Below are 23,592 nucleotides of genomic sequence, written 5' to 3' on the forward strand. Positions count from 1 at the left end.
ATAATATTTTTCATGCTGTTCAGCGTAAAAAATGACATGAATCTCAAATTTTAAAAAAATTGTAAAAAATCTTAATTCCTCGGAAATGTTTCGGATTCGAACTTGTCATCAAATTCCCCCACCGACAATAAATTGGGAGTAGAAAAGTCATCATATAATTAAACTAGGAATAAATTTTCAGGTCAGATGCCAATAATACTCGTTGCATTATTAATCTCTCGTACCAAGAACTTGAGCAAAGCAACTCGCTTGGTGTTTGTTGGGAGTTGTGCTATTATTTATTACATGTCACGATTATTGCTGAGGCTTTCCATTTGCCTTCTTGTACTAGACTTTAGTTAAAAATTAAAAATTAAAACAATAAAAAAATTGCTCAAATATATCACTGATTAACTGGAGAAGTTTTTACTTTCTTGAATTTTGAGAGATTTACCAAACGTTAATCAAGACTCAAGAGAGACTTTTTCAACGTACGTCTCACTTTGAGAAAAATAAATTCTTCTAAAACTCAGCTTGATTTGGTGGTACTGTAAAACAAATTATAAAAGCTAGTTCATGAAAACTATTTATTTTATTATATCTTACATTAAAGAAAAAAAAAAGAAAAAAAAAAGAAAAAAAAGCTAAAACTTTTTATGATGGTATATCGAATAAGATGCAACTTTGTACATCTTTCAACCTTTTTACTTTTTCTATTCTTTGTTTTTCTGGACTTTTTTTTTATTTTTTATTTTTGTTTTTGGCGTGGGAGTTTTTTTACTTTGCTTTTTAATATAAACTTGGCTGTCAATAAAGATGGATAATGCGGTAGTCAGCATTAGTCATTTGAGCAAATGAGAATTGAAAGGACTAAGTTTTACCCTCTTTGACCCCTGGCCTGATTATCTAGCAAAATGATTAAGCTTCCATAATTTTGATTACTTAAGATTACTGTTTTTTGTATCACGACAAAGTAGAATTGATTTCTATAAGCTTAACATTTATATAATTTGAAAGATTGAACATCATGACCATTCACATTGCATTGGAATATCTCCATTCATGTCTATTTCTACCCTGTGGTGCTCGACATTCTCAAGCAAATTAATGTGTATATATAGCTAGATGAAAACAAGGTTTTTGCAAATAGATGGAATATCTCCATCATGTCTATTTCTACACCCAGGTCCACGAAATCGTTTGGTGGAGTAATTAAGTCGAACGTTTAACAAAAGGGAAACGATTTTATCAAACAGGGGACTCAATCGTTGATACTTGAAAATTTTGTGCAAGAGAGTCTAGAATCTTGTTGATAGAATTTAACATCGAGTCACAATTTATTCCAAAATCTTAAACCAATAGAAATAAATAATTTAATAATTTAATTAATATTTTAACATTTAAAAATATCAATATTTGTCTTTTGTGAGAATAAAATTAATTGATCTTCACTGTCGGTCCTAAAAAATTTTATTTTCTATCAGAACGTCCTTGATGACAGTCTTCATTGAAAATTTGCCATCTAATAAAATCGATCAGAACGTCCTTGATGACAGTCTTCATTGAAAATTTGCCATCTAATAAAATCGATCAGAACGTCCTTGATGACAGTCTTGTCAAAGTCATCTGCGATTTTGGAAAATTGGTTGTATTCACACCCCAATTTTCTTAATGTTCGTTGACATTGACTTGGAATGTCTTCATCATGGCTATAAAGGTGGGGGTAGGAAAGTCATGATGAGGATGGTGATTTACAGGACTTGGACCTAATCTGCATGTACCAGGAAATTCATTGGTTACTTGATGAAACTGTTTGCTTTTGTTGTCTGTCGGAAACTTCTGGTAGTCAATGACGTCAACGCCCAATTAACCATCTCACCCTCTTTTTCTCACCCTCTTATATATGAGTCTCACTTGAACTCCCACTAATTCCCATTAATCCCCAACATACACTACCCATGGAGAGAATTCGTTTAATATTTTCCCTTTTCGTGGCACTGCTTACGGTACAATTTCACCTGGCAAGACAAGTTGTTGCAACTTCTCCCAACATTACCACAGATCAATATGCTCTTCTTGCTTTAAAGGCTCAAATTTCTTATGATCCTCACAATGTTTTGACACACAACTGGTCCACCAACACCTCTGTTTGTAATTGGATCGGTATCACTTGTGGTTTCCGTCATCGTCGAGTCATCGCATTGAATCTTTCTTATATGAGCCTTGTAGGCACTATTCCTCCACACGTGGGAAACCTTTCATTTCTTGTTAGTCTAAGCATCCAAAACAATAGTTTTCATGGCTCTCTACCCAGCGAGTTGGCTCATCTTTACCGGTTGCAAATACTCTATCTTAGTTATAACCAACTTTCAGGCTCTATTCCATCCTCCATCTTCAACATAAACAGCTTGCAAGGAATAGATCTCAGCAATAACATGCTTTCTGGTATGATGCCCTCTATTATTTCCAACATATCTTCACTGCAAGCCATTGACCTAAGTGGTAATAGGCTTTCTGGTCCACTCCCTATGGATACGTTTGATAACCTTCACAACTTGTATTGGCTTCGACTATCTCATAATCAATTTTTCGGCCAACTGCCATTGACCTTGTTCAAGTGCAAACGACTGGAATATTTATCATTGGCGAATAATAATTTTACTGGAAGTGTACCACCAGAAATTGAAAACTTAATCAAGCTCACAGAGTTATATCTTTTCAATAACAACTTTAAAGGTACGTATGTTTAGTCCTACTTTAAATGATTGATTATATGGATGATTTCATTGACTTAACTTATTTGTTACAAAATCATATCTCGTCAAATTTCTCATTCATTAATCCAAAAAGATCTTTCAATTTTATTTTATTTTTTTGTTTGTTTTAATCTTTTTTCTTTTTTCAGTGCATTAATGTTTTTACTTTTTAAAATAGTTGTTGCCATGTGATCAGAGAAGAAAAAACTGTGGAGGCATGTTTAATTTAGTGTTCTTTTTTAGTCTTTAGCCACTTAAGCAAATTTTAATATTTGTTTCGAAATTGATAACTGTTTTACAGGGACTATCCCATCCACTTTATTCAAGTGCAAACAGCTACTAGTTTTATTGTTGGGGCCTAATAATTTCACAGGAAGGGTACCTCCGGAAATTGGGAATGTAACCATGCTTACCACATTACACCTTGGCTATAACAACTTTGGAGGTATGTTTAGTCCTGTTTTAGTTGATTAATTATATGGATGAAGTGTCACGTGCCATGGATTTTGTCAATTTTAATGCCCAAATCGGACTTATTGACTTGCTCATAATAAAGTGGTAGTTTATGGGAGTGAAATGCAATGAGCCCTAATTTAGGGATGTAAGTACAAACAGAGTGGCAATTTAAGGGGGTGAAATGCAATGAGTCATAATTTGGGGATGTAAGTGCAAATGGGATGGTAGTTTAAGAGGACAAAATGTAATTAACCCTTTGTTTTGAGAAGGTAAAACAAAAGACAAAAGAAGAGAATTTTAACAGATGAATCAATTTTTCTCTAATAGCGCATAAATCTGCTAACTAGCATTATTTGACCATGCAACACAATAATGTAAGGAAATAAATTATGGTCTTAAATTGGATTGATTAACACTTATGGTCAGCATGAAAATGTAGGAATGTTAAGTGAAAAAGTTGTGAGCATAATTAAATAATTTACCCTTAAAAATTATTTAGGATATGTCATAATCAATAATTAGACTCTCTCCTTTGCTTTCCTTTTTTTTTTTTTTAAATGAATAAATAAATAATGTTAGTATTCCCTGTGTCTTGAGCTGAAAAACCGAAATCAACTACGATAAACCATTGCTGGTAAAATTAGTAAGCAAAAAAAATGCAGTTAATAATCCCTTCTAGAAATATATAACTTTGTTTGATGCAAAACATTTTGGTTTCAAGGATCAATATCATGTAGGAAATGACGTTCTCTATTCGTATATGTGGATTGAGACACGTGAAAATGACATGTGTTTGTTGAGTATGTAAAAATCACATGCTTTTTTAATAGTAAAGATAAATTGGAAGAAATTTTATTAAAACTGTATGTCCATCTCACATGTTATATATATATATATATGGTTTTTACATGATAATAGATATATTTCATTTTTATAGATTAGGTTGGAAGAATTAAGTTCCTCTAACCCAGCCAGTTGAGAGGAAATCTTTGTCCTCCAAAATCCCCATTACTTTTTCCTATTAATTTTCGGATGCTGTGATCTCCTTTATATGTTTCCTCATTTTTTCATTTTTCTTAAAACTCAAATATAATTTACTCTCTATGTGGTTTGTTGCAAGTATCCGAAAGTATTAATCACAAAGCATTGCTGCTACTTTTAGTCAGCAGAAAATTGCATTTAGTAAGACATTCGATAAATTTTTTGTCTGATGAAAAACCCTTTGGCTTGAATAAATGCTCCAAAAACATTTTGCTCTGTTCGTGTATGTGGATTCATATCACAAGCCTATGCATGTACTTAAGGAGATATATAAAATAAATTAAAAAATATAAAAAATAAAAAACACCAAAAGCAAAAACAGAGAAGGAAAAAACATACTAGGGCTCATTGACTAATAATTGTTGGTCTTACACAATTTATTTGCAGTTGCCAAGCATGTTAATTGCTTCCTCAATCCACACCCATTTAACCAAAGCCTATTGGGTATTTCCTTCTTAAACGAGGATAGTGGGCAGAGTGGCTTATTTATTAATTTGCTCTTAGTTTGAAGTTTTGGGTTGGTTTATTAGACATCTGTTCACTTGAATGTATGATTCATTTAAAGCACAATGTTTTCCTTTTTTTGAATAATAATGCATGATTGTTCATATTGTGCTAGGTGCAATACCAAGAGAAATTGGTAATCTACAAAACCTTGAGTTGTTCAATATAGGTGGCAACAACCTTACTGGACCAATTCCATTTGAGATCTTCAATATCTCAACAATACAAGAAATTGCAATGCCTTTCAATAACCTCACAGGCCATCTTCCATCAAATGTAGGCTCAAATCTTCAGCGTCTTTATCTTGAAGGAAACAAACTAAGTGGAACAATACCTAGCTCTATCTCCAATGCTTCAGAACTCACTCAACTAGATCTGAACGGCAACTCATTCTCGGGCTTAATTCCAAAATCACTTGGTAATTTATGGCTCCTCAATTGGCTCAACCTAGCAGGAAATAACTTGATCATTGACTCTTCCACTCCAGAGCTCAACATTTTCTCTTCTTTGTCAAACTTGGCAAATCTAAACGTTTTAGATTTGTCAAATAATCTATTGAATGACAACCTTCCTAGTTCTATTGGAAATCTCTCTACTTCTCTTCAAAAGCTTTACATAGATAATTGCAATATCAAGGGTATCATTCCTAGAGAGATAGGCAATTTAAGCAACTTGATGACTTTGTCCCTACGGACCAATCAATTGGTTGGACCTATTCCAACTACTGTGGGAAGATTGCACAAGCTTCAACTTTTGAGACTTGATAAAAATAGACTGGGAAATCCCATTCCATTTGACCTTTGTCATTTAGAAAGCTTGTTTAAGTTGTATTTAGGTGGTAATGAGCTTACTGGACCGATTCCTGCATGTGTAAAGAATCTAACTTCTCTAAGAGCTCTTTACTTAGACTCTAATCGATTAACTTCTACGATTCCATTGAGCTTGTGGAGTCTTACGTATATCTTGGAGGTCAACCTCTCATCAAATTCTCTAAGTGGCCCTCTCTCATTCAAGATTGAAAATTTGAAGGTCTTAAGAGTATTAGAGTTATCAAGAAATCAACTCTCTGGTCATATCCCAACAACAATCAGTGGCCTCAAAGATATAGTCAGTCTCTCCTTGGCGGACAATCGATTACAAGGGTCAGTTCCTAAATCTTTTGGTGATTTGGTTAGCTTGGAATTTTTGGATCTTTCCAGTAACAATTTATCTGGAGAGATTCCCGAGTCCTTAGAAGCACTTTCACACCTCAAATATCTAAATGTCTCTTTTAATAGACTAACAGGAAAAGTTCCTGTAGGAGGACCATTTGTAAACTTCTCTGCTGCATCATTCATGTCAAATAATGGACTTTGTGGTGCTCCTCGATTGCAAATTCCTCCTTGTAAAGGTGTTTCTCGACCAAAAAAGACTGAAGCAACACGTATACTAAAGTATGTATTACCAACGATTGGGTCAACAGTGCTTGTAATTGCTCTTGTGTTAATCTGGACAAGATGTGGAAAAAGGAATACGAAAATTCCAGTGGAAGAAAAGTCATTACCACTAGCAACATGGAGAAGAATTTCCCAACAAGAACTTTTACAAGCAACAGAAGGGTTTAGTGTAAGCAATTTAGTTGGTAGAGGAAGCTTTGGATCAGTATACCAAGGGACTCTCTCAGATGGATTGATTGTTGCAATAAAAGTTTTTAACTTGGTAGTAGAAGGGGCTTTCAAGAGTTTTGATACAGAGTGTGCGGTACTACGCAATATTCGTCATCGGAATCTTCTTAAAATCATCAGCAGTTGTAGTAACATGGACTTCAAAGCTTTTGTATTAGAATACATGCCTAATGAGAACCTAGAGAAATGGTTGTATTCTCAATACCGCTGTTTGAGTATCTTACAAAGACTAAATATAATGATCGATGTCGTGTCAGCACTGGAATACCTTCATTATGGTTATTCAACACCTATTGTTCATTGTGATTTGAAGCCCACCAATATCTTATTAGATGAAGATATGGTTGCACATGTTGCTGATTTTGGCATTGCCAAACTATTAGGTGATGGGGATTCTATGATGCGCACCATGACTCTTGCTACTATTGGATATATGGCACCAGGTGATATTTTTAGCCTACAACTAGAACTTGCATGTCTATCATGCTACTCATGCATACACTAATAACTATAGCTTTTTGGTAGAATATTCATTTTAGCACTTTATATATATTTTTTTAAAATTTTTTTTTTTTCACTATCGTGCAATACATAATTTTGTTCTCATGATTACTTGTTATGTTCCAAATAGAGTATGGGTTGGAAGGAATTGTTTCTACAAGTGGCGATGTCTATAGTTATGGTATTTTGCTGATGGAAACTTTCACAAAAAAGAAACCTACTGATGACATGTTTGTTGGAGAAATGAGCTTGAAGCGTTGGGTAGAGGAATCATCAGCCCTTTCAGTAACTAAAGTCATTGATGCCAATTTGTTGACAACCGAAAGTGATTATGCTTCTACAGAGGATTGCATATCATCCATAATGGAGTTGGCATTGCATTGTTGTGCAGAGTTACCGGAGCAGAGGGTTAATGCAAAAAGTATTTCAATCACACTCAACAAGATCAAATTGAAGTTTCTACAAGATAGTGAAGGAAGCTAGTATGAGAGCATCAAGTTTGTTTATAGCTCTTTCATGTTTGTAATCTTGAAATAATATTACGAGACTCCCTTAATATTTGAAAACCATAGTTAACATATTATTGCAACAAATATTCCATGACATATATGTAGAAAAAGACAACAAAAAAAATAATTGTGAAGAAAAAACTTATATTTTTTATGCGTAATGAACTCTACAATAAAATTGTCTATTTATAATTGAATGAAGCCAAACAAGACAAGTACAATAATTACAAAATTATAGATTATTCCTAGCATCTTTGGTGCCAGGAGTAGTGTTGTACCTATAATTACTATATTTGCATGTTATGCTAACATACACCATTCCTAATGCCAAAGATTTATGGCATGCTTGAACATAACCCACAGTCCAAGATGTACATTATTTTCTAGAAGCTATGCATCATTTTCAGTTAGCAGAAAGATGAAGTTTCACTAAATCTAAAGGATGAACAATATTGTGGTAGTCAACATTCAGTCATTTGAGCAAATGAGAATTGAAATGACTATCCCGGATTATCTAGCAAAAACTATGGATTAATCTTCCATAATTTTTGATTGCTTAAAATTACTGTTTAATGTTTGACAAAGTAGAATTGATTTCTTGGAATATTGGTTACATGTTAATCTTCTAATTAAATTATTTGCTTGATTGAAAATGTGCATTAGATAATAAATTTCATATTTGAGTAGAATTAAAATTTCCAAGAAGCTAGATTTGAAGAAGAGAGGAGAGGAGGAGGGTTAGATCTTTGATTAGCTAGGGTAAAATATTATCCCAAAAAAATAATGAAAGGAAAATTTAAAAGATTAAATGATGTTTCTGTAAAAGAAAAAAATTAAAACATATAATGACATTTATAATAAATTTTAATTTAATTCTGTCTCAAATCAACGTGTCATTATATGTGTGGTATTTATCATATATAACTACCGATTATAAGTTTAACATGTTGATTATATATATTGATCCGATTATTTGACCATGCACACCACCTGATGTACAAGACTTGTAAATAAAAATAATTTATATTCGAATTTCAAATTTTGAGTTATTTTTAAAGGATATTTTTTTTTTAGATGAATTATAACTTTATAGAACAAGAACACTAACAAATAACACACCAAAAACAAATCTGGACCGAGTCCAAAAAACGGGACTCACAGGGGAGCAACAAGCAAAACCCCAAATAGCAAACACTTACTACATCAAAGCTAGCAGATTATAACAGACAACTACCAAACAGAAACCTAACAGATTACAACAGGGAGTGAAGATTCCACTTATACACCAACTTTAAACAAGAAGATAAGCTCTTGAACCTCCCTTTAGCTAGAAGTCTTATTCTAACATCCCAAAAAACCTGGACCAAAATCTGAATGCGGTATTTTGCTGGAGGTCATTACGATGCTTCTAGAGATGATACATCACTGAGCCAAAACACAACAGACCTACACAGGCTTGCAGACTCTTGCCATGGAAATGAGAAAGACCCCAATCCACAACATCATCCCAACAGCAAGGAGGATCAGCAAAACCACATGCCTTTATAGCAGCCCTCCAAATCCTGCAGCTAAAGCTGTAGCTGAAAAAAATATGCTTTCTACACTCGATGCAACAATAGCAAAAAAGTCAATTCAAATTACCACTAAAACCCCAACAAGACAGTTTCTGTTTTGTAGTGAGAGCGTCTCTAAACACAAGCCAGAAAATGAAAGAATGTTTAGGATTAGCCATAAAAAACCAAACCAACCTCCAACAAGCAACTTCCAGAAGCTTCTCTCATAGATTATCCCAAGTGTCAGCACATGAGTGCCCTTGCTAGACTTCAAAGGGGGCATATCAGAATCCCCAAAAGTAATTTCAAGTAGCTGGCTCTGGCTGACAATCAAATCATCTGATCTAGCCCTTTGCCAAAACCAGTCCTTATTCTTGATAATAGAGGAGTCTTGCATCATTAGAGAGCCTAGAATCATAAATCACACGACAACCATATCTCTCCAACAAATAACCTGCAGGGTGCCAATGGTTATGCCAGAAAAAATTACTACTAGTAGCTTGAGAAGCTTCTTCCAGCTCCAAGAATAGGACTGTATATCCGAACCTGCCAAAGACTTGTACCTTTTAGCCAATTCAAATCAATCCAGGCCACCCACAATGACCCAGCCTTAGTAAATTAATAAACTCCAAATATAGTTTAACATCGAGTCCTGATTCCAATCAACACCCATTTTGAGCCCTAAACCTCCCTCCTAAAGGAAAAATATTTTTACAGGTAAATTACACTTATATGATCACTAGTAATTTACTGCAGCTTTTCGGATTTAGTTGATGTCTTCTATTCCATTACTTCCATACACATATTATTAAAATTATTAAAAATCATGCGAAAAATAATTAGATATTAAAAAGACTGATTAGAGAGGAAAATATAATAGGCGAGCAAGTGAGCAGAATCATATATATGAGCGCATCTCATCATATAACTAGTTTCTTAGATACATAATTGTAGTACGAGCAGTACATGATAATACTCTTTTTCAAGTCATTTGAACTACTACCACCAAGCATGATTTGACTTGGGATTGGATCATTAAAGCCTCCTGCGGAAAAAGCAAAGGAAATAGTTTACACTTCTATTGAAATTCCAGTTAACAAGGACATCAAGGCTTCATGATGCAGGAAGGAAAAACAAAACAACATAAAATTAAAAGTAAATTTATGTTAATTCAGAATCTCACCAAATTAACGAAAATAATAAAACAAATCAACGTCTCACGGGCCTTGGCAACGTCTCACCATTAAAAAAAAAAAAAGTCACACCTCATAGCTAGGAACAAAACTGTTTTCTTAATTCATCATAAACTATCTATTACAATAGAATATTACACTTAAATAAGCTCATAAACTAAACCCTAAATGTAAACCTAATGTGACTATCGGGCCAAGGCCAAGCCCATTATTAAATAATAAATAACCTAAGCTAATGCGACTCACTTTCGGGCTAAGCCCATTATTGAATTACAAATAATTTATAACTTTGAGCCAAGCCCATAATTAAATTCAAATAAAACTAATAATCGAAATAAACTAGAACAACAAATTTATTCTTTTCCCGTCCTGCATCACTTCATCTATGTAAAGAGGTTTAACTTGGAAAGAATAGTTCGCATTCCCTACTAATTGCAGCTAAACTTCAAATGCTCTGCTACTTTAAGTTTTTCTCTTTTTCTTTCTTATATGGGGATACACACACACGACACTCTCTAAGCTTGAGCATAAATACCTGTTCTGTTAATTTCCTTCCAAGTTCCAGAATAATTAGATGTTGTGAATGTCATTGGACCAACCACAAATATAAAAACGTTTTCTTTTATTTTTTCTACATTTTTGAATTACATGACCCTGTCGTCATTCAAAAAAAAAAAGAAACAAAAAACAGAACAAAAAAAAGAAAAAAAAAAGAAAAGCAAAGAAAGAGTAACAAACGATTATTGATATCTTACCTTTTCCTGCTTGCTCGCAACTGAATCACTGTCTCAACCTGGAAAGATAGCTAGCCCACGTGAGAGAATGCAGAATGGAAACACTAACATCAGAATGAAAATGGGCCAATTTGTAGTTATCATTAATATGAGATAAAAGGTAGGTTATCATAGAAATTGATTTTCGCATAAGCTTACATCCGTATCTTCCTTTTCTCTTCTTTTCTTTGGCCTTGAGCTTACTGACACGAGACGAAGTTGCTTGCACTTCCAAAACTCCGTCTGCTACATTCAGTAGAGCAAGGCTCTCCACATAAGAATCGAAATAAAGCCAGTCACTTACATCATAAATGTGAAGATACCAGGATTGTTCGCTATTACGTTCGTAAGAACACAAATTTTCCTCCTGGTCCTCTAGTAGAACTTCACCGTTCTTTGTAAAGCCTATCGGACCACATGAATATGATCCACACTCAAACTTAATGTCGATCTGCTTAGTCCAAGATTCCGCTGTTCCATACTCTTTCATCACCCACACGGACATATCCTCCTGATTGTCCCTGTAGGGGATAACAGCAAGCAACCCATCAACTACCGACATAAAAAATTCGAAGGTTTCCTCGCCTTGTAAACTCTTTGGCATAGCCATTTCACGAAACACCTCATCCTCCATATCGAACGACACGATAAAATGGCGAAACGGGTGCGGGTGCTCAGGAGTGCAAGCTGGCCAGTGGACTGCCCCATTAAAGAAAACATTACGTAACTAGCCTCCGCTCATGGGTTCTCTAAAGTAGTAGGGAGGACCGGGGGCCGTAAAAGAGCGCCATGCACCAGTTCGAAGCGTATAAATCTCAACCAGAGAATGAGTGGTGCCTTCGACATATACAATCCTCACCACTTTGTAATCGTCAGTCCTGGGGCAATACCCAAAGCCATGAGTTTCGGGTTCAAATCCCCGAGGGCCAATATTAGGGTGCAGAATGGATATGGCTTTTTGAATACAAGGGTTGCAGAGAACGTATGAATCAAAACCACTGGTGAGACAAAATAGGCCGTTAGACGAACCAATTACTTCCATGCAATCGTACGAGCAACGCGATACCATGAAATTTGATGGATCTTTTTTGTCACTGACATCAAATTCTTGAGTGACCAAACTTCTCTTTTGTACTTCTGCATCAAGAGACAGCAGGTGGATGCGGATGGCAGGGGATCGGTCTTTCTTGAATGGGTAGTCGAAATGGTGGAACACAAGGTTGGATGGGTATTGGGGGTTGGAAAGAGCGCGGCTGAGGTGGGTGGCGATGAAATGGGGGCTGGAGATGAGAGAGCACCATGTCTTGGAAACGCACCTGAATCTGATCACCGACTTCACGGGCAATCGTGATAGGATTTCGGCGATAACTTCATTTGGGAGACTGTTTGACATCGTGCTCCTTTTTCCGGGGACCGAAGTCCGAAGAGAAAATGAAGAAGAAAATTTTTGAGAGAGAGAAGAGCTTTTTCTTTTTCTTTTTCTTTAGAAAAAGCTGTTTGAGTCCATTACCGCCCACGGTTTTTCCTGAATTCCTCCCACGGTTTTCGTCTATCCACGCAGCACGCCCGTCGCACGCTCTTCAAGAAAAAAAAAAATCCTTGGCAGTTCGATCTTAGTAGCAGAATTGAGTGAAGAATGACGATTCCTCTTTTCTTGTCCCACTTATACAACCAACGCCTGTCATTTCAACTAGCTATATAAATGAGTTGAGCCCAATTATTGTTGTTTCTCTTAATTTCCTTGGAGGCCGTGGATTTCTTTTTATCTCTTTTTGGGTTATAAATGTCAGAGTGTATGTAAATTAATATGAAGTTGGAGATTTGATTAAAATGGTATTGTTTTTAATAAAGATTTAATTATTTAGAATTTATAAATTTAATGATATTGAATCATTTTAAATTAAAATATGTGATTAGAATTATATTTTATTTAACTCTATAATTCACTCTAAATAAAGAAATATGTTTAGAATTATATTGAATTATGCTAAGTTGTAAAATTTTAAAGAGTTTATTCATATTATTTATTTTGTATTACATCCATTTGTAAGGATAAAAATGATGCTGTCTTTTTAGATATACAAATATAAATATTTCAAATAACTGTCGGTATCCACGTTTACATCCCTTATATTCTCAGTTACCAACACGGTTTTACTTTTACACGCCTGTCATTTCGACTTTTCATATAATTAAATTTCTTTTAGGTGTTTTCATTTCCAACGTAAAAAAAAGACAATAGAAATGAGTATACAAGCGTCCTTTTTTTTTTTTTTTTTTTTTTTTTTTTTCTTTTTTGTAAGCGATGAAATTTTTTTAAAAAAAAATCTTCCCAGTTTTCAACATGGTTTTACGCGCATGTCATCTCGACTATCTATATAATTGAGTTTTTTTGTTTGATATTTTCATTTACAACGTAAAAAGGATGATAGAATATTAGAAATAATTATAGTAGCGTCGGAAGCGATGATAAATTTAGCACTTTTCCATATGCTTTCCCCCATTTCCCATACAACCTTCAGACCTCGACATTGACAATTCTTTCACTTTTCCAGTTTTACATTGGGATTTCAACTTTCCATATAAATGTATTTTTTTTTTTTTCCAACTCAAATGTATAATTTATACCCAATTTAAGATATATTGATAAGATTCTATGCACGTGGATCCACCATATATAAATTTCATCAATATATTTTAATTTGTATAAAAATTATGTAAATTTTTTTTTTCTTTTTCTTTTCTAAGTCTTTTCATTTCCTTAAGCCCAGTATACTGCGTTCGTTAATCCTTCTCTGCTATAACACGCGTTCTTCATAAAAAAACATTAATTTGCAACAACACTTCAAGGCCGTGGATTATTACTATTTATTAGATTACTTAGAATTTAGAGATATAATCATCATAAATTAAATTAAAAGATTTTGATTAAAACTATATTTTCTCTTGGCTTTATACTTCACCTGAAATAAAGATATTTAATTAAGATTATATTGAATCACGTTTAGTTTCAAAATTCTAAAGAATTTACTCATATTATTTATTTTGTTTTGCACTCATTTCTAAAGATAATGACGCTATCTCGGTAGATCCCAATCTATGTACCGCATAGTCTCACAATTTTAGATATCATGTAACTTTTAAAATAATTATTAAATTTGAGATAATTATTATTAAATTTTAATTTAATAATAATTTTAAAAGCATGCACATGACATTTGGGAGGAGTCTAATTCTCTTATAGCATTACTCGTTTTATTTTGTTTGTAATGGAAGTTGGTTATCATTGGAATTGCGTTTTATATTTTTTAAGTTTCTTTTTTTTTAAAAAAATTTTTTTTGTTAAATTGCCCCTCAAAATGAATTTAAATATATTTTTACCATTACTTTTTCATTGAATTAATTGGACCTCGCCAAATATGTTGTAGCACGTGCTTCAAAGTATGTACTTTAGGCCTATGTATCGGGTAAGTTGGTGTTGGAAACGGATCTGGCTTCAGTGCTGCTGCTGTAAATTAATGAATGGTTCAGATTGTTTCAAATTCCTTTTAGCTGAATCGTAGTCGTTTTTAACTCAAAGTTGCCTAAAGCAAACGTTTCTTGTTTGACGCCGTTTAAGGGTATTGGGAATGTCTTCCTCTTCGTCTTCTTGTACTGATGAGCGACCTTTATCTTGTCCTCCGATAATTCTTCTTCTTGCCCATATTAGTTTGAGCTTAAATTGGGTCTTTGGTTGAGTCTTGGTAGTGCTTGCAGGACCCATTAACCCAACAAGGTCCTGGGCCACTCTTGAAACCTCAAGGGTTCAGCGAATGTCAAAATCAGTCTCGTTCTTGATCTGGGTCACGCTTTTTTCACCACCCGCCATTTCTTTCTCTTCTCAATGCTCATCTAAGTACTACACAAGAAGCTTAGTGTGAGAAAGTTTCATTTGTAGGGGCTGAATGTTTAGGTTTCTCTCTCCCTATTTCCAGTGAATGAAGATGAGTAAAAATGGGTCTCTCTCTTTCTTTGTTTCCTTTGCATTTGTTGAAAAATAATGGAAAGAAATGGGTTTTTGATTTTCTATTTCGGTGAATAAAGAGTAATTAAATGTCTCTCTCTCTCTTTTGCAAACAAATCAAGATGGGTTTTTTTTCTTCTTCTTTGATTGTATTTGAACGGGGAGGCCTTCTTGACAATTCCTGTCAATACAGGAGGTTTAATAAAAGAAAAAGCAAAAATCTGCATGACTTCTTCAAATCCAAGCGTGGGTCTTTCTACTTACCTTGCTTGCTTGCGCAATGACCAGTTTGCACAGATATGGAGAAGCAAGACGAAGAGGAAGACGTTCCCACTACTAACCTTAAACGGTGTCAAACAGGAAACAATAAGAAGACAACTTTGAGTTAAAAACGATGACGTTGTTGTTAAAAGGAATTTGAAATAATCTCAACCATTCATTAAATTTACAGCAAATATTTAAACTACAGCACCGAAGTTGGATCCGTTGAAACCCTTCACCGACTTTTCGACCGAAATAGTATGGTAAATCAGGTAATTATCCTACTTTTTCCCAATAAATAATATATTTTAAATTTTTGAATAATTAAAAAAAGAAAAGAAAAAAAAAGAAAAGGATAATTCGGTAATTTTTGGTTGGGTAATTCGGAGAGAGACTCTTTCATAAATTTATGAATTTGCTCTGAATCAGCGTTGGCTAAACCCTAGGCAATTTCCGATCCAAAATAAATAAATCAACGGTGAAGATTAACACATCTTTTATAGCTTGAAGAAGGTTCTGGCCAAAAGACACATGAGATGAGATCTAAAGATAGTATCTGCAAGTATATATAGTATTCACGCAGACGCAGGGAAAAAAGATAAGAAGGGAAAAAAGATAAGAATATATATATATATATATAGCAAGAATCACATACAATCATCATACGTATTCACAAAAGGACAAAATTAGCTAGGCAAAACTAATAGCACCTTAAATGGAAGCAGAAGGTGAAGAATAAGAAACGGAGAGACCCATCAAAAGGAAGGACAAGAAAATTGCAGAGCCAACACATAAACAGCGATTTCACTCCATATTTTTATGTCTTCTTTGTGCGTGAGAAAGAGATGTATTATGGTCTGTTTGCCAATAGAATTGAATCAAGATTCTTCTCTATTCATCTCTACTTTTTTCAAAAATAAATTATATTTTATTAAACTTTTTTAAATTTTTTCAAATTTTATCTCACAAAGTTAAACTTCGAAATTCGCGTAATGAATCAGAATTATATTCTAAGTTCAAAAAATTCAATTTTCAAACGCACCATAAACAGAGCATATGGGCGTGGCGGCGGGAAGAGAGTGATTCGAGTTGCTCGAGCTCTAGAGTTAGGTTTACTGCAGCAGATTTGGGTTTTGGACTTTGGGAAAAACAATCTATATATATATATATATATATATATATATAAAGTATCTAAACGGAGTTGTTTTATTTAATTATCAGAACGACGCTGTTTTGATAACAAGTCAAACGACGTCGTTTAGCGATCTTGAGTCAAGTTGGTAACTGACAAAAATCAAATTTTCATCGACCATCGCACAACTATATTTTCGGAAAAAAATATTTTTCCAAATTTCAACCTTTTAATTTAACGGTAGGCGGTTGAAGGTGGTTAAGTAGCGGTCGGTAAGTTTTTAGTAGCCGGTAATCGGATAATTTGTCCACCTCTATGTATATGCATGCAAAAATAGCCCATTTTTGCTTTTAATGCCCATAAAAAAAGTAGAGGGTCAATCTAAGTACGTGCCTCTAATAGCTTGTAATTAAAAGTGACCAATTTAATTTATATTTATGATTTAAGACATTGCTTTTACAAGAGCATACCAATTTATAGCGAATGTAACCGAAAGATTTACTGTTTTTAATTCAGGTTTAAAAATAAATCATGACCTAAAGCTCGGCTCAAACATTCTAGACTTATAGCATACTACCTATCTTCATATGTCAAATCACATGAAAAACAGGGTGAGAACATCCATTAATTTAACTCAATGAGACACAATATCATTAACTCCACCGCAACAGACATAGAAATTAACTAGAAATTAAGAACATAATAATATTGTTAGTTACTAACATTAAAAAATTCAAATTTATTTTGGAAGACAAGTTGGTGAATGACTCTTGAACAACGTCAACTAACACTTGTACAACTTCAGCTCAATTATTGATTTTTTTGCTACGAAAGCCCTCTCACACAACATATAAAAAACATTCTCTCTCCTCTCCCCTCCTTGCAACTAGGGGTGTAAATAAGCCGAGCTCGAGCGAGCCAGTGCCGAGCTCGAGCGAGCCAGTGCCGAGCTCGAGCGAGCCAGAACCGAGCTCGAGCTCATTCATTACGAGCTCGAGCTCATTCATCACGAGCCCGAGCCGATCTCGAGCTTATTCATCACGAGCTCGAGCCGAGTTCGAGCGGTAATAATTAAGTCAAGTCGAGTCGAGCCGAGCTTATACGAGTTTAACATTTGTTCTTTTATTACCATTAATTCTACTTTCCATAAAAGTTAGAATTAATTAATAAGAATCATTAACTTCTCGTAGTTAATTAACCAACACTTTATTAAGGTGTATTAATTAACCATTAACCAACAATTAATAAAGGAGGATTAATTTACACATTAAAGATCGAGTCTAATAAGTTGTCTTATGTGTCAGGTCATGTGGGACATTGAATTCTTACAAGAAGCACTTGTTATTAAAACATGTGATTCTCACATGTTAAGGGACACATGTTAATCTTATATGTGAGTTGTATTAAATTTCATACCTACTGGTTTGTAGGAAATTTATGTCATTTAATTATAAATAAAAAAAAATGTAACAATAGTCAATATAAATATTAAGTTAAAACATTAATAATTATAATAATTATATTTTCATATGGTTCTATATATCAAATGATAATAATACCTTCTTTTTTTTTAAAGTCTAATGATAATTCTTAGATCATATGATTCATATCTAATGGTTATGTAGCACAAATGCACAATGTTATATCATATGATCTAAATTCTAATGATAACACCTAAATTATTATCATAATTAACACATTAGTAATTCCAATCGAACCAATCGACCAATCCTAATAACTTAATTTGGGATTATATGAATTACATTGTCATTATATATGAATAATATGATTAAGTTTAAAAAGTGTTATTATAATTCGTATAATTAATATGAATTCATACTTATGTATATAATCTATATACCTAATCATTGTATCTAAGACTCTAAGTATTATTAATAATTATTAGATACTTAAAATCTTACATCATACTTAATCAGTGTATCTAAGTATCTAAATACTTAATCATTTTATTTGTATGCTCATATGATCTTAGATTTTGAATCACGTGATGACGGTGATGTAATGATTCATAAGTATCTAATAATAATACTTATAAGTTATAACATTGAATATAGTGAATCAATAATTACATGTTATATGCTACAATGTTAATTATATTATTATATGATCATATAATCATATTATATTACATAAATAATATAATATGAATTATATGATTAAGTATTTGAATTGTCATTATATCATATGATTATATGATTAACAATTAAGTATTAATATTATTCACTTTTACTATTTTATATACATATTGATACAACCAAATAATTATAATTAATTAATATTTATTGACTATTTTTATTTGTTACTTAATTCATGCTTATATATAGTATATTGTACAAATAAGTTATATATTAACAAATTAAAACTTATTTTTAACATATATATATATATATATATATATATATATATATATATATATATATATATACGAGTCGAGCCTTAATAAACGAGTCGATCCTTATACGAGCGGGTTCACGAGCTTTAATCGAGTCGAGCCGAGTTTATACGAGTTTGCATTGTTTAATAATCGAGTTTGATTTTCGTGTTCACGAATAGCTCATTTAATAATCGATTCGAGCACGAGTCGAGTTTATTCGAGCCGATCCCGAGTAAGCTCACGAGTAGCTCAGCTCGTTTACACCCCTACTTGCAACACTCATCCTATGCAGCTGAAAAAACACAGACCCCATCAACATCTCCAATTTCTTTCTACCAGCTGGCCATCAATCCAAAATCACCAAACAAATTTGCAACTTTCATTGCCAATAAGAATATCCTTTCAGTTTATGAACCTCTAAAAACAAAATAAAACTCAAAATCCTGCCCTCCATTCTCGGCCAAACTAGGGAGATGAAAAGCTTGTTCTTACTCGAGTATTTTAAGACCTCTCGAGTAGAAAAATAGCATAAATTGGATTAAAGCTAGCAACCGCCGCCTAAGCCAATTCAGCTATGATCTTTCAATAATATATCAGCAAATGTAGGGTTAGAACAATAATATAGGGCTTAAACAAAAAACGATTACAGACGTAGGATCAAAAATTATGCATAGCAGTTTAATTACTACCCATTAAAAGCCCTTCCAACTATCAAACTATCCAATAATTCATAATTGTAGTACGAGCAGTACATGATGATACTCTTTTTCCAGTCATTTGAACTACGTATACAACCACCAGGCATGATTTGACTTAGGACTGGATCAGTAAAACCTCCTGCGAAATAGACAAAGGAAACAGTTTACACTTAACAGAAATTCCATTTAACAAGGACATCAAGGCTTCATCTATATAAAGAGGTTTAACTTGGAAAAAATAATTCGAATTGGGTCAATTCCCACTTTTAAAATAAAATTTGAAATTGTAGCAGCTTTTATGACAGAAACAAGATACATAGCACCAATAAAGAAAAAGGTTGGAGATATTGTATCCAGAATTTTATAATGTCGGTTGCAAAACTTATGAATACCACGGTTGCAGAAAGGGTCATCCGCAGTTTCCTAAGTACATGATTCACATGAACTTCTCCAATAGAGAAGTACCCTTTCAGAAACTGTCTTATGAGTTAACTACTACACTATATAGCTACCACGCGTCGAATCACAGTACTTATGAATACCCATCTACAATTTGCTTACGAGGAATGATCCCAACTGTTGCAACTCCACTGTTTTAGTTCTTTCCCTAGACGACAATGTAATAAGATTGCTCTAATCTTTCAGCTTCATTATATGTTTGCAAAACAAAATGATAGGTTACCGTGCATCAATAGCAGAGGAACTCTTGTTTTCACAATGAAAGATGCAAGGTGGGCAAGTAGATGATTGTCTAGAACTAATCGTGTGACATAGGAGATCCGTCTATATCACTATATAGAGCCACAAGTGCTTAGGGCGATGCCAATATTCATCCATTTTACATGCCAGGTGCTAATGGATGGTGTAACTTATGTTTCAAATAGAATGTATGTTCAAGGGGGTTAAGAGTATTTTTGCCATTAGTTTCTTAAGACTAGTTGTGAGGCAATCTAAGTTTTCTCTTTAGACAGGTAGCTGTAGCGTGAACTAAGTGCAGCTAAACTTCAAATGCTCTGCTACTGGAAGTTTTTTTTTTCTCTCTTTTCTTCTCTTTTTCTTTCTTATATGGGGATACACACACATGACACTCTAAGCTTGAGCATACCTGTCCCTTTCATTTTCTTCCAAGTTCCAGAACAATTAGATGTTCTGAATCTTGTCATTTGACCAACCACAAACATAAAAACATTTTCTTTTATTTTTTCTACATTTATGAATTACATGACCCTGTCATTGAAAAAGTAAAAGAAAGAGAGAGTAACAAACGATTATTGATATCTTACCTTTTCCTGCTTGCTCGCAACTGAATCACTGTCCCAACCTGGAAAGACAGTTAGCACACGTGAGAGAATGCAGAATGGAAACACTAACACCAGAATGAAAATGGGCCAATTTGTAGTTGATTTTCGCATAAGCTTACATCCGTATCTTCCTTTTTCACTTCTTTTCTTTCGCCTTGATCTTGCTAACACAATACGAAGTCGCTTGCACTCCCAAAACTCCATCTGCTACATTCAGTAGAGCAAGGGACTCCACATAAGTATCGAAATAAAGCCAGTCACTTATATCATAAACGTGAAGATACCAGGATTGTTCGCTATTACGTTCGTAAGAACACAAATCTCCCTCATGTTCCACTAGAACTTCACCGTTCTTTGTAAAGCCTATCGGACCATATGATCCATACTCAAACTTAATATCGAACTGCTTAGTCCAAGATTCCGCTCTTCCATACTCTTTCATCACCCAAACGGGCACATCCTGATCGTCTCCGTAGGGGATAAGAGCAAGCAACCCATCAACTACCGCCATAAAAAGCTCGAAGGTTTCCTCGTCTTGTAAACTCTTTGGCATAGCCATTTCACGAAACACCTCATCCTCTATATCGAACGACACGATCAGGTGGTGAAACGGGCGCTGGTGCTCTGGAGTGCGAGCTGTCCAGTGGACTGCCCCATTAAAGAAAATATTACGTAACGAGGGTGAGCCGAAGGGTTCTCTAAAGTAGTAGGGAGGACCGAGGGCCATAAAAGAGCGCCATGCGCCGGTTCGAAGCGTATAAATCTCAACTAGAGAATGAGTGGTGCCTTCGGCATGTACAATCCTTACCACTTTGTAATCGTCGGTCTTAGGGCAATACCCAAAGCCATGAGTCTGGGTTTCCAATCCCCGAAGACCAATATTAGGGTGCGGAATGGATATGGCTTTTTGAATACAAGGGTTGCAGAGAACGTATGAATCAAAACCTTTGGTGAGACAAAATAGGCCGTTAGATGAACCAATTACCATCATGCAATCGCGCGAGCAACGGAATTCGATGAAATCTGCTGGATCTCCTCTGACATCAGATTCTTGAGTGACCAAACTCCTCTCTTGCATTTCTGGATCAAGGGAAAGCCGATGGATGCGTATGGCAGCGGATCGGTCTTTCTTGAGTGGGTAGTCGAAATGGTGGAAAACAAGGTTGGATGGGTATTTGTGGTTGGAAAGAGCCCGGCTGAGGTGGGTGGCGATGAAATGGGGGCTAGAAATGAGAGAGCACCATGTCTTGGAAACGCACCTGAATTTGATGACAGACTTCACGGGCAGTCGTGAGAGGATTTCGGCGACAACTTCATTTGGGAGAGTGTCTGACATCGTCCTTTTTCTGGGGATTGAAGAGGATAAAGAAGAAAACATTTTAGAGGGAAAAAAGCTTTCCGAATCAGTTGCAGAGCCTCTTAAAAATTTTTTGGTTTTTTTTTTTCTTAGAAAAAGATGAAGAAAAGAAGACAACATGAAAAGAAAAAGAAGCAGTGGCGGATGCATTTATAGGCCAGCGTGGCCGCTACTGGAGTTAAAAGTGGGTCTCCCGATGTGTCTTGGGATCGTGTACTAATTATATTTTTAACATTTTTCTAAATATATATATATATATATATATATATATATATATATATATATATATATATATATATATATATATATATCTATATATCTAATTAATTTTTCATTGCTAGCTAGAGTTAATGCCCCTACCGCCTCACCGCTTCTCTAAGACTAATAGCCCACTTTGCCCCACCACCTTTTCCCTTTTTTTTTTTCTTTATTTTTTTTTTTGTCTTCTTGTAAGTCTGTAAAACACGTTACTGCAATGGCAGATGCATTCATAAGCCAGCAAGATGTGCCCCTACTGGAATAAAAAATAATTATAATAAAAATTCTTATTAACTTTTCATATCTAGCTGGAGCTAATGGACTCTACGTACGGCTTTACCTCTTCTCTAATGCTAATAGCCAAACTGGCCCAACACCTTTTCCTTCTTTTTTTTTTTTTTTTTTTTTCTTTTTTTTTTTTTTTTTTTTTTTTAAGTGTGTAATAAAACGTAGGGAAAAAAAAAAAACACAAGTTCGAAATAGGCTCAAGCTACTACTACTCTACTAGTGTTAGGGACTTTACATGGGCACTTAAAAAATAAAAAAAAGAAAAAGAAATCACAATCGTGTGGTGGAAGCCAAGAAGTGCTTGAGAAATGAAATGAAAAAGTAAAAAGTTTGAGATAGCCTCTGTAAAACCAAGACGTGCACATAAGATATCCTCTTCATTTTTCGGAGCAAAAGAAAATCAGTTTGAGATTTTAGTTGTAGTATTTTAATTTGAATGTGATGTGCATAATAAATCGAAATTATAAAATTTGTCGTCCATTGCAGAATTATTTTGATGATTGGAATGTTGGCAGAGGCCACCCTAAAACGCCTCGGGGATCCACCACAGATGTAATGTAGGTTAGGTTTTTTTTTTTTTTTTTTTTTTAAAAAAAAAATTAAAAATGAGAGGAAATAGAAAATAATAAGTTATTTTTTTTTATGGAAAATGTAGTTTATTCCCAAAGGAATAGCTATTCCTCTAAAAATTTAGAGCAATAGTTATTCAAATGGAAATAAAGAATAGATTCGTACCAAACAAAGGTCATGGAATAGTCATTTCATTTTAGAAGTTTATTCTGCGATCCAAACGAGGCATTAAGACATTGCATTTACAAGAATATATCAATGCATAGCTAATGTGATTGAAAGATTCACTATTTTTAATGCAAGTTTAAAAATAAATCATGACCTAAAACTCGGCCCAAACATTTCAGACTAAAGATAGCATACTTCCTATCTTCATATGTCAAATCACATGAAAAATAGG

The 23,592-nt window shown here is 34.1% G+C and overlaps 4 protein-coding genes across 5 annotated transcripts; 1 reads left to right on the forward strand and 3 right to left on the reverse strand.

The window, feature by feature from the left end:
- Nucleotides 1-1,773: 1,773 nt before the first annotated feature.
- On the forward strand, nucleotides 1,774-7,514 carry LOC133868127 (putative receptor-like protein kinase At3g47110). Its single transcript, XM_062304948.1, has 4 exons — nucleotides 1,774-2,715; nucleotides 3,037-3,180; nucleotides 4,852-6,843; nucleotides 7,032-7,514. Exons 1-4 carry the CDS (start codon nucleotides 1,938-1,940, stop codon nucleotides 7,382-7,384), a joined length of 3,267 nt encoding a protein of 1,088 aa, XP_062160932.1. The 5' UTR covers nucleotides 1,774-1,937; the 3' UTR covers nucleotides 7,385-7,514.
- Nucleotides 7,515-9,861: 2,347 nt separating this feature from the next.
- Nucleotides 9,862-12,439, reverse strand: LOC133868130 (F-box/kelch-repeat protein At3g06240-like). The gene is made up of 3 exons (XM_062304953.1): nucleotides 11,089-12,439; nucleotides 10,912-10,949; nucleotides 9,862-10,008 (listed from the first exon to the last, which is right to left on the reverse strand). The coding sequence occupies exons 1-2, from the start codon at nucleotides 11,561-11,563 to the stop codon at nucleotides 10,945-10,947; spliced, it is 480 nt and encodes a 159-aa protein (XP_062160937.1). The 5' UTR covers nucleotides 11,564-12,439; the 3' UTR covers nucleotides 9,862-10,008; nucleotides 10,912-10,944.
- Nucleotides 11,657-12,322, reverse strand: LOC133869230 (F-box/kelch-repeat protein At3g06240-like). Its single transcript, XM_062306185.1, has one exon. It carries the CDS (start codon nucleotides 12,320-12,322, stop codon nucleotides 11,657-11,659), a length of 666 nt encoding a protein of 221 aa, XP_062162169.1.
- Nucleotides 12,440-19,077: 6,638 nt separating the features above from the next.
- Nucleotides 19,078-22,195, reverse strand: LOC133868129 (F-box/kelch-repeat protein At3g06240-like). 2 transcript variants are annotated; one of them, XR_009900294.1, is made up of 3 exons: nucleotides 20,839-22,195; nucleotides 20,702-20,739; nucleotides 19,078-19,557 (listed from the first exon to the last, which is right to left on the reverse strand). XR_009900294.1 is itself a non-coding variant. In XM_062304952.1 (2 exons), the coding sequence occupies exon 1, from the start codon at nucleotides 22,095-22,097 to the stop codon at nucleotides 20,856-20,858; it is 1,242 nt and encodes a 413-aa protein (XP_062160936.1). In that variant the 5' UTR covers nucleotides 22,098-22,195; the 3' UTR covers nucleotides 20,599-20,739; nucleotides 20,839-20,855. The 2 variants fall into 2 exon arrangements, 1 of the variants encoding a protein (XP_062160936.1); XM_062304952.1 differs by lacking the exon at nucleotides 19,078-19,557 and having other exon boundaries at nucleotides 20,599-20,739.
- Nucleotides 22,196-23,592: the final 1,397 nt, after the last annotated feature.

This window comes from Alnus glutinosa, chromosome 5 (assembly GCF_958979055.1).
Source record: "Alnus glutinosa chromosome 5, dhAlnGlut1.1, whole genome shotgun sequence".
NCBI classification, from domain to species: domain Eukaryota; kingdom Viridiplantae; phylum Streptophyta; class Magnoliopsida; order Fagales; family Betulaceae; genus Alnus; species Alnus glutinosa.

Excerpts from the sequence above, each read along its gene's own strand:
- LOC133868127 (XM_062304948.1), top strand. The coding sequence starts at position 1,938 with ATGGAGAGAATTCGTTTAATATTTTCCCTTTTCGTGGCACTGCTTACG. Across the intron at positions 2,716-3,036 it reads TTTCAATAACAACTTTAAAG|GGACTATCCCATCCACTTTA; the intron begins GTACGTATGTTT and ends ACTGTTTTACAG. Across the intron at positions 3,181-4,851 it reads TGGCTATAACAACTTTGGAG|GTGCAATACCAAGAGAAATT; the intron begins GTATGTTTAGTC and ends ATATTGTGCTAG.
- LOC133868129 (XM_062304952.1), bottom strand. The coding sequence starts at position 22,097 with ATGTTTTCTTCTTTATCCTCTTCAATCCCCAGAAAAAGGACGATGTCA.
- LOC133869230 (XM_062306185.1), bottom strand. The coding sequence starts at position 12,322 with ATGTCAAACAGTCTCCCAAATGAAGTTATCGCCGAAATCCTATCACGA.
- LOC133868130 (XM_062304953.1), bottom strand. The coding sequence starts at position 11,563 with ATGGAGGATGAGGTGTTTCGTGAAATGGCTATGCCAAAGAGTTTACAA.